The 10,807-nt window shown below is 39.1% G+C and overlaps 1 protein-coding gene across 1 annotated transcript in view; it reads left to right on the forward strand.

Annotated features, from left to right (window-relative positions):
- LOC144235946 (cytidine monophosphate-N-acetylneuraminic acid hydroxylase) overlaps positions 1 to 6,100 on the forward strand; it is a 69,688-nt gene extending 63,588 nt beyond the window's left edge. Inside the window, exons 14-15 of the mRNA XM_077769555.1 lie at positions 2,657 to 2,752; positions 4,730 to 6,100. Of these exons, the coding sequence (XP_077625681.1) occupies positions 2,657 to 2,732 (76 nt within the window). The 3' untranslated portion in view covers positions 2,733 to 2,752; positions 4,730 to 6,100. The remainder of the gene's footprint in view (positions 1 to 2,656; positions 2,753 to 4,729) is intronic.
- Positions 6,101 to 10,807: the final 4,707 nt, after the last annotated feature.

Raw genomic sequence — 10,807 nt, forward strand, 5'->3', positions numbered from 1 at the left:
CGCGGATGTGTAAGCAGAGCCAGGCGCTGCCTGTGCCCCCAAATTCTGATGGATGTGTGAGATTCCACCGTCAGAGCTGCGTTCCTTTGTTAACCTGTAAAAAGCAAATTGATTTACAAAAGTACTCTTTTAGGGGCGCCTGGGTGGCTCAGTCGGTTGAGCGTCTGACTTCAGCTCAGGTCATGATCTCAGAGTTTGTGGGTTCGAGCCCCACGTTGGGCTCTGTGCTAACAGCTAGCTCAGAGTCTGGAGCCTGTTTTTGGATACTCTGACTCCCTCTCTCTCTGATCCTCCCCTGCTCGCGCTGTCTCTCTCTGTCTCTCAAAAATAAATAAAAAAACATAAAAAAAATTTTTTTAAAGTACTTTTTAAAAAAGTCATCGTTTATTCAGGCATACAGATGTGTTTCAGATCCTTTTGTAAGTGGTTTTCGGTATAGGAGATGAAAGGACATTATGAGAGGGAAGGAGTGGGTTTGGCGAGACAAGGATGAGGGGTGGTGTTTGTGTGACAAAGGCATGGTCATTGAAGACAGACCTGTCCCGGGCCACATTTCTGCCTGTGCTCGGCCCTAGCATGAATGTGAAGGACGGTTGTTTGGGGGGGTGGGGGGGTGGCCCACTGAGTTTCTGCTCACCTCTGCTTCAAAACCATGAAAGCCTTTCATTACAAAACCACGCATCTTTAAGATGATATTGGGAACATTGGAGCTGAAATGTCAGAAAGGCACATTTGCCATGTTTACATTTGCAAAAGAACCACGACACTGACCCTCTGAGAAATGCAGTAATTTAATCCTAAATAAGCAAGACCTACCCTCTGCCTCAGCCTTGAGGCCACAGCACAGGCATGTCTTGAAATCTCTTTTTGACTGACTTCCCTTTGAATGTTTTTAAATCATTTTTAAGAAATGTAAAGAATGTTGAAGCATGTGAAATAAAAAGTAAATAAGCACCCCACCCATCCCACAAAACCCTGTTTCCTGCCTCCCCTCCCCCCACTCACCAGAACTCTCTCGAGAACTCTTGACAAGCTCAGTAGGAATCATCCCATGCCTGTTTCTGAGTCTATCAAATTTCTCTAAATAGGCTTGTTCTCAGTAAACTGCCCCATACAGTTGGAGGGAGAAGTTTGTTGTTGCTTTTATTTTTTAAATATGATCTGAGTATGTGTGATCGGCAACTTGCATTTTTTTTTTTTTACTCATCAGTATAGCTTGTGTTCAGACACGCAGATCAACCTCAATTTTTTATTTGAAGATTTTTGTTTTACATAATCTCTGTGCCCAATGTGGGGCTCAGATTCACAACCCTGAGATCAAGAGTCGCGTGGTCCACCGACCAAGACAGCCAGGAGCCCCGAACCTGAAACTTTTCCAGTGACTGTAAAACATGTTTGCCTTTCGTTCATTTAGAACAGAACATATACCTGACTTCTTGTTCTGGAAATACAGGCATGAAGCAACTTTGGGGGGAGATTCGAGAGGTTATTTTCTTAAGAAAATAGTTTCCTCCTGTAAACATCTAGGATTTTGGTGCTGAAGACCGTTTTGTTCGGTTGTTTTGATAATGAAGGTCATAAATGTAAGAAGATCCCCTTTGAATCATGGGGAACAGTCACAGCCCAGTTTATCTCTGTCTCTCTTCAAATGGGATTTTTTATTGTATTGAATATTTTACTGGTTATAAAGATAATATATCTCCACTGTGGAAAATTTGAGAAAAGGTATTTAAAAATTCAAAAACAACTTAAAACCACAAATATCCCCCCCCCCACCGAGAGAGCCATTTATATCTTGTGCAGTCTGACTAATATTTCCTTTTCATTTATAAGCACATACACATGTACTTTCTGTAAAAATACAGTAATACTATATGTACTTTTAAAAAATGTTTGGGGCACCTGGGTGGCTTATTCGGTTAAGCGTCCAACTTTCGCTTAGCTCATGATCTCACGGTTAGTGGGTTCGAGCCCCACGTCGGGTTCTGTGCTGACTGCCAGCTCGGAGCCTGGAGCCTATTTCAGAGTCTGTGTCTCCCTCTCTCTCTGACCCTCCCCTGCTCACGCTGTCTCTCTCTCTCTCTCTCTCCTAGAAATAAATAAAAATATTTAAAAAAAATGTTTATATTTGAAAGAGAGAGCGTGAGGGGGAGAGGAAGGTAGAGAGGAGGAGAGAGAATTGCAAGCAGGCTCTGCTTTATCAGCACAGAGCCCCATATGGGACTCGAACTCACGGACCTGAGTGGAACCCAAGAATCGGATGCTTAACCAACTGAGCCACCCAGGGGCCAATATCAAGTGTTGTATGTACATGTTTACTGAACAGTCTTTGATCTACCGGTAAGTTATTTCTAACTTTTCACTGTTTGAAACAGTCATGTGGCAAATTAATGTATAGCTGTGTCTTGTCAGGGTGGTTTCCTCAGGATACATTCCGACGAGTAGAGCTGCAGGGTCCGGCGAGCGCGCAGTGCGTAGGCTTTTGGTGCTCTTTGCCTACTTGTTCAGGGAAGCCAGCTTATCTCCTACACGTAGGAGAGGACCCCTTAACTGGACCCTCACTAGTACCAGGTTCTAAGGCTTTTGTGTACAGAATATAAATTTCACAGTCATGGAAGTTTCCAAAACATATTTCCCTGCTTTATCTCCTATACAGGTTTTGGAACCATTTTCAAATAAAACTCCCTCTAACGCCTCCCAACTGGAGGTCCTTCCTGATGCACTGTGGGTAGAGGAGACCTCAGTTTCCCAGGTAAGTCATCCCATAAGTCTGGGAGACACCCTTGTCGTAAACCCTGTCATGCTCTCTCTGGCATCCAAAATAGACAGGCACCATCCCTGTCAGAAAGCCTGACTTTCAGGGCAGTGAGAAGAGCTAGTGTTACAAGAACATTCAAGTTTAAAGATAAATAAAGAAAATGAGTAGTGAGTACATCCAGTCCAAGTCCATAGAGCCTTTGGTCTGGTTGACGTGGACATACAGCCAGTTAATAAACAAGACAGAAATTGTCCCAGGAGGATGGTTTTCAGAGCTAACCCCTGGGCACATGCAGAGCAGCAGAAGAAACCAAATGGAGAAAACCAGAGTATGATGGAAAATACCATCTCTGCATTTCCAGTAGACGTCTCCCTTTTTCAGGCCAACAGAGATCAGTCTGTCTGGTTCAAATCAGATTTGACATTGCTTCCTACCACTTGGGATGGGATTTTATTAACTGAATTAAAAATTATGTTTCCTCGCACTTACTGTTAGAAAGATCACAGAATGTTACTACAAACACGGTAAATTCCTTGCCTCATGCATTTATTCATACATTTATCCCAACAGCGGTCACATCACATTGTGATATAACCTGTTTTCTGCTCAGTAGAAATTTCCTTACAAGTAAACACTCTTGCCTTTGTATCCCTAGTGCGTAGCACAGTGCTCAGTGCACATATGACTTTAGTCATGGTATGCATTCAGAGAAGGAAGAAACAGCAAGTTTCTATCGCCCACTATCAGTTCGACTCGCCTCTTAAACTGGGCTTCGGTGTCTTTACCGGTAAAATTAAGGATGGAAATACGACATTTTTTTCCCAGTTTTTAAGTTCTTTGTTCCCTACTCCAGTCAGCACAAGGTATTGGGCTAGATCTTCTAAATTAGGATTATAAGCCAGAAGGGAGGCTAAGGGAATTCACATATTGCTGAATTATACGGTAGACTAAATAAGCACTATGTTTGTGTCACAAACTAAGTGTTGGGAATATTGAGGAGGGGGAGATTACATCTGACTTTTTGAAATGACCAGGAAGAACATTATGGAACAGGTATACTTGAGGATGGTGGAGAGGCGGGTGGTGTTCAGAGAGTGGCTTGAAGTTTGGATAAAGTTCTTAATGAAGCTGAAATGGAGGGGAGGGATGGTAGAGGGTGAAGTTGAAAGGTAGAAAAATGCAAGGTGGACTGGAGCCTTGGAGAGTCCTCCAGGGATGACAGAAAAATAAGGGAAGTGGAGAAGAGGCCCCAGGGGAGCTGGGTCAGGGGGGCTCAGTGAAGATGCTGAGCACGTTTAGTAGTTAGAGAAGCCAGGAAGCACGGAAGGTGAGGAGATAACAGATGGAGAAGGCACAGAGTTCAAGGTCTTGGAGCTGAAGCGGTTCTGAAAGATGGACAGAAGTGCTTCTGTGTAGGCGGGTGAATGAAATGGCGAATGACGAAGGCCGTAGAGTCAGGAGGTCAGTGTGTGCATTTTCCAGTTGCTGTGTCAGGGGGCCAATAAAGTATGGTGGTCAGCACCTCGGACTTGGAATCTGACTTCTCAAGTTAAAATCTGGGCTCTGTCACCTACCGGATGACCTTGGGCAAATTAGTGAACCTCCCTATGTCTCGGGTTTTCATCTGTAAAGTGGACATAATAATAGCACCCACTCACAGGGCTGTGTCACAGGTAAGTCACTGCTGAATGAGTGGCATGTGGTCAATGGACAACAAATGTTAACTTTATTGACCTGATGAAATAAACAGGAGAGTCCTGTGACCTACGGGCAGTCACATGGTGAATCTGTAAAAAGTTGGGAAAAGGGACTTTAGTCCAGTTGACAATCCAGTTTTAGATCCCCGCTGACCTTGAAGCATCAAAGGCTATGTAACTTGAACTAAAGAACGAGACTAAAAATTTGTCCCAATGCAATAAAAAATGAAAAAGTATTAAAGTGAGATTTATACTTAATATATTTAATTCGCAGAGATGCCAAACAACATAAATGCAAGAATTTACTGATGCTACAACTTGAACACAAGAAGCTTATACCAAAGGGACTTACACCTTATTGAAATCAACAATGGATAATTACATGTTGTGTTTGTGAGATGTTCACATATCTTATGTTTATGGATCACTACATAGCCAGATAATTTAGATTTTACTTATTCTATACACAATTCTCAGTAAAAGAAGTGATGAGCCCTGCAAGAACAGATTGTCTTATGGGAAATAAATCATAACAGGAGGAGATGTGAATCTGAGGACTGAAGAAATAGAACAGGAGAGACACAATTCCCTTGAGAACAATGAGGAAACTGGAAAGGTGTGGAGGAGCCAAAGTTGGGTTAGAAAAATGGAAGAAAGAAGGAAATGGATAAATGAACGACCATAAGAAGAAAACAGGAAGGAGAAAAACTTAAAAGAAGACTCTGACAATAGATATTTTGTTCCTTAATAGATTGATTTCCCAAATAGGGTCCATTAGGAGAGTCGGGTAGAAGAGCTCAGGGGCTGTTTTGAGTTTTTCAGAAAGCTTTGTTGAAATCATATACATTTGCCAAAACAAGGCTGCTGAGGCTGCCCTAAAAGGGAAACTTTCATTGGGACTGAAATTATTTTGCTTCTGGGACAAAATTAGTCATTTCCTGCAGCTTATAAATTCTAACAAATGGTAAGATCTTTGGTTAATAATAATAATTTTTAAAAAGAACACTAACTAGTAATAAAATGAATTTTGTAGACAAAAATCTTTCAAAATCAATAGAAAAGTCCACAACAAGCATCCATACCTTGAAAAAATTGGGAAATCCTCTTCTGAACATATAAAAACATCATTTCATTGGGTAACATAAGCAACTAATTTATCTCGTTTCTGCTACTGTCTGTAATTTTGTGTGATACTTGCATGAGTAAGGCACAGCCATGCACATTTATCCCTAGGAAATGTGATTGTTAACATGGTTTCTATTTTACATGTTGACGTTGCTACTACAACACACACACACAAACACACAGCTCTCATTGATTGAACATCAATATTGATTTTCTGATTGTATATACTACCTCTTTAATTCTGAAGATGAAAGAATCCAATGGTGAAATTTACCTCCTTAAATGTCTAAATTCACACTTTAGAAAGGTTGCTCTATTTCTCATGAAGATTAATATCAATGATGTTCCATTATTCTGGTTCACCTCACACATTATGCATGTAATTCAGGAATTATACTTTGTGATTTACACTGTGTAATAAGTTATTCAATCATTATTGAAAAATAAATGTAATATATATCAATAAAATATATGTTTCAATGTATATGATGAGCAAATAAAGATTATTTTAAAATGTGAATTCATTTTCTCGCCACTAAGTGCATCTTTACTTTCATGCTGACTTTCCAGTGATACCCTTCTGATTTCCTCTCTCCAACAATTCTTTCATGTCACTGGGATCCCCAGTGCATCAACCCTGAGTGTTCTCACTTTGCTTCTTACTCATCTTAGATGGTTCTTTCTACCTGTGTCCACATCACCCCATTCTTTCTTGTTCTACCCCCACATCACCTGCCCTCTTTCCCTCCCTCACATCTCATTTCCATGACTCAGACCCAAAACTGTGAAATCATCCTTTGTGCCTTGCTCTGGCATCCATTGCATCAGCAAATCCTGTCACCCCCACCTTCAAAATATGACCAGAGCATACCCACTTCCCACTGCCAGCACTGCTATCATGGTCCAGAGACAAAGGAAACCCATGGAAGTAATCTTGGCATCGGCTGCTGATTTTCCTCATGCCATGGATAGGCATCTGCCAATTCCAAAAGCCAAAAACTTATACTCTGGTTTCTCTTCAGATCGAATAAATCTTTCACCTTTTACAAAAGCCAAAAACTTGAGCGCCTTGAAAATCACTCAAAACCACTCAAGGGGTGCTGGGAAAGCTGTTTGTGGGGAGGTGGCTTGCAGACTGCACCGCCTTACCCTAAAGCCACATTAGAGTGTATCAAGGAAGTTGCCAACACGTTGGATGTTGCTATTCATCTCACACTTCGGGAGCTCCACAGTAGAGAGACTAAGATGTAAGAGCCATAAAGGAAACCACTTCCTCCATTACTGCGCCTCCAGTGCCCTCCACAAACAAAGCTTGACTTTGAACTAGCTAGCAAGGGATAAATATTTATTCTCACATTGCAGCAATGAGGAGGGAATTTGGGGTGAAGAGGCAATAAATTGATGATTGACACACACTTGATAAAAATTTGTATTGTAATCGCCAGGGTAACCACTGAAGGAATAGTAAAAGAATGTGCAACCACAAAAGCAATATGGGGAAAATAAAATTATTTAAAAATATTAACCTGTGAAAGAAGCCAATGAAAGAGAAAATCTAGAACAGATACGATGAATAGAAAGCAAACACCAAGATGGAAGAGTATATCAATATTTGCATTAAATATAAATGGACTAAATATTCTCACTAAAAGGTACATGAACAGACTGGCTTTCAGAAGATGCTTTTTGGTGTGGATGATGGGCAAAATGGATGAAGAGGAGTGGGAAGTACAAGCTTTCAGTCATGGAATGACTAATCACAGGGATGAAAGGTACAGCATATGGAATAGAGTCTGTGGTATTGTAATAGCGTTGCATGGTGACAGATGGTAGCTATTCTTGTGAACGTAGCATAATGTGTTGATCTGTCAAATCACTTACGTTGTACACCTGAAACTAATATTTTGTGTCGACCTTTCTTCAATTAAAAAAAAAAAACTCTTTGGCTGCATATAAGACATATTTTTAAAGGAGAAGCATACTGAAAGCATGAAAGAAAACAAATGGGAAATATATACTATGAAAACACTAATAAAAGATGGTATAGCTAACTTAATGACAGGTAAAATGGAACACTCTGTAATGATAAAAAGGGTTTTTTAAAAATTCCAGTGCAATTAACATACAATGTTATATTCGTTTAAGGTGTACAATATAGTCATTCAATAATTCCATACATCACTCGATGGTCATCACAATAAGTGTATTCTTAATCCCCATCACCTGTTTTACCCACCCCTGTCCCCCTCCCCTCTGGTAACCATCTGTTTGTTTGCTATAGTTAAAAAGCCTGTTTGTTGATCTGTCTCCTGTTTTCTTTGTTCATTTGTTTTGTTTTTTTATATTCCACATATGAGTGAAATCATGTCATATTTATCTTATTCTGACCGACTTATTTCACTTAGCATTATACTCTCTAGATCCATCCATGTTGGTGCAAAAGGCAAGATTCCATTCTTTTTTTTTTATAGCTGAATAATATTCCATGTGTGTGTGTGCGTGTGCATGTGCGTGTGTGTGTGTGTGTGTGTGTGTATTCATTCATTAGTCAATGGACGCTTAGGCTGCTTTCATAATTTGGCTATTGTAGATAATGCTGCTATAAACGTAGGGGTGAATATATCTTTTCAGGTTAATGTTTTTGTATTCTTTGAGTAAATACCCAATAGTGGAATTACTGGATCATAGGGTAGTTCTATTTTTTCTGAGACCCTCCATCTTGTTCGCCACAGTGGCTGCACAGATTACACTCCCACCAACAGAGCATGGGGTTTCCTTTTGTGCCACATCATCGCCAACCCTTGATTCTTTGTTTCTGATTTGAGCAATTGTGATGGGTGTGAGGTGCCATCTCACTGTGGTTTTGATTTGCATTTCCCTGACGATGAGTAATGTTGTGCATCTTTTCATGTGTCTTTTGGCCATCTGGATGTCTTCTGCCCATTTTTTAATTGGATTGTTTGGGGGTTTTTGTGTGTGTTGAGTTGTGTAGATTCTTTATATATTTTGGATACTACCCCTTAATCAGATATGTCATTTGAAAATATCTTCTCCCATTCAGTAGGTTGTTGTTTTATTTTGTTGATTGTTTCCTTTGCTGTGCAGAACCTTTTATTTTGATGAGGACCCAATAGTTTATTTTTGCTTTTTTCCTCCCTTGCCTCAGGAGACATATCTAGGAAAATGTTGCTACAGCCAAAGTTACTGCCTGTGCTCTCTTCTAAGATTTTTATGGTTTCAGGTCTCACATTTAGATCTTTAATCCACTTTGAGTTTATTTTTGTGTATGTTATAAAAAGTGGTCCAGTTTCATTATTTTGCATGTCACTGTCCAGTTTTCCCAGCACCGTTTGTTGAAGAGACTGTCTTTTTTCCATTGGGTATTCTTGCCTCTTTTATCAAAGATTAACTGGCCATATAATGATGGGTTTATTCTGGGCTCTCTATCTTGTTTCACTGATCTGTGTGTCTGTTTTTGTGCCAATACCATACTGTTTTGATTAGGAAAGCTTTGTACTGTATCTTGAAATCTGGGATTGTGACACTCCTCACATTGTTGTTCTTTACAAGATTGCTTTGGCTATTTGGGGTACTTTGTGGTTCTATACAAATTTTAGATTGTTCTAGTTTTGTGAAAAATGCTGTTGGTATTTTGATAGAGATTGCATTACATCTGTATGTTGCTTTAGGTGGTATGGACATTTTAACAATATTTGTTTTTCCAATCCATAAACGTGGAATAACTTTCTATTTGTGTTGTCTTCAATTGCTTTCATCAGTGGTTTATAGTTACCTTTCATCAATGTTTTGTAATTTTCACCTCCTTGGGTAAGTTTAATCCTAGGTATTTTATTATTTTTGGTGCAATTATAAATGGGACTGTTTTATTAATTTCTCTTTCTGCTACTTCATTATTAGTATATAGAAACAAAACAGATTTCTGTATATTGGTTTTTGTATCCTGCAACCTTACTGAATTTATTTATGACTTCTAGTAGTTTCTGGTGGAGCCTTTTGAGTTTTCTATATATAGTATCATGTTATCTGCAAATAGTGAAAATTTTATTTCTTCCTCACCAGTTTGGATGCCTTTTATTCTTTTTCTCTTGTCTGATGACTGTGACTAGGATTTCCAATACGATGTTGTTGAATAAAAGTGGTGGGAGTGGATATCCTCATCCTATTCTGATCTCAGGAGAGAAGCTCTCAGTTTTCACTCTTGAGTATGATATTGGCATGGTCTTCATTATGTTGATGTATGGTCCCTCTAAACCTAGTTAGTTGAGTGTTTGTGTTTTTTTTATCGTGAATGGATGTTGTACTTTGTCAAATGCTTTTCCTACATCATTTGAAATTATCGTATGTCTTTTATCAATGTGATACATTGATTTGTGAATGTTTAAACCACTCTTGCATCCCAGAAATAAATTCCACTTCATTGTGGTACATGATGTTTTAAATGTATTGTTGGATTTGGTTTGCTCGTATTTTTTGAAACTTTTCCATCTTTGTTCATCAGAGATATTGCCCTGCTGTGTTTCTCTCTCTCTCTCTCTGTCTCTCTCTCTCTCCCTCTCTCAGTGTCTTTATCTGGTTTTGGTATCAGGGTGGTGCTGGCCTCATAGAATGGATTTTAAAGCTTTCCTCCCTCTTCTATCTTTTGGAATAGTTTGAGAGGAATAGGTATTAACTCTTCTTTAAATGTTTGGTGGAATTCATTTGTGACGCCGTCCTGGACTTTTGTTTGTTGGAAGTTTTTTTTATTATTGACTCAATTTCATTGCTGGTAGTCAATCTGTTCACGTTTCTTATCTTTTCCTGATTCCGTTTTGGGTGGTTATAGATTCCCGGGAATTTTATTCATTTCTTCTAGGTGGTCCAATGGGTTGGCATATAAGTTTTCCTAACATTCTTTTATAATCATTTTTTCTCTGTAGTGTTGGTCTCTCTTGTTTCATTTCTGATTTTATGTGACTCCTCTCTGTTATTTTGATGAGTCTGGCTAAAGGTTTATCAATTTTGTTGATCTTTTCAAAGAACCAGCTCCTGGTCTCATTGATCTGATGTATTTTTTTTTAAATTTCTATTTTGCTTATTTCTGCTCTAATCTTTATTATCTCCTTCTTTCTACTGGTTTGGGGTTTTGTTTGGTCTTATTTTCTAGCTCCTTAAGGTGTGAGTTTAGGTTGTTTGAGATTTTTTTTTTTTTTTTTTTTTTTTTTTTTTT

The sequence above is a fragment of the Crocuta crocuta genome, unplaced genomic scaffold, assembly GCF_008692635.1.
Source record: "Crocuta crocuta isolate KB4526 unplaced genomic scaffold, BGI_CrCroc_1.0 scaffold145, whole genome shotgun sequence".
NCBI classification, from domain to species: domain Eukaryota; kingdom Metazoa; phylum Chordata; class Mammalia; order Carnivora; family Hyaenidae; genus Crocuta; species Crocuta crocuta.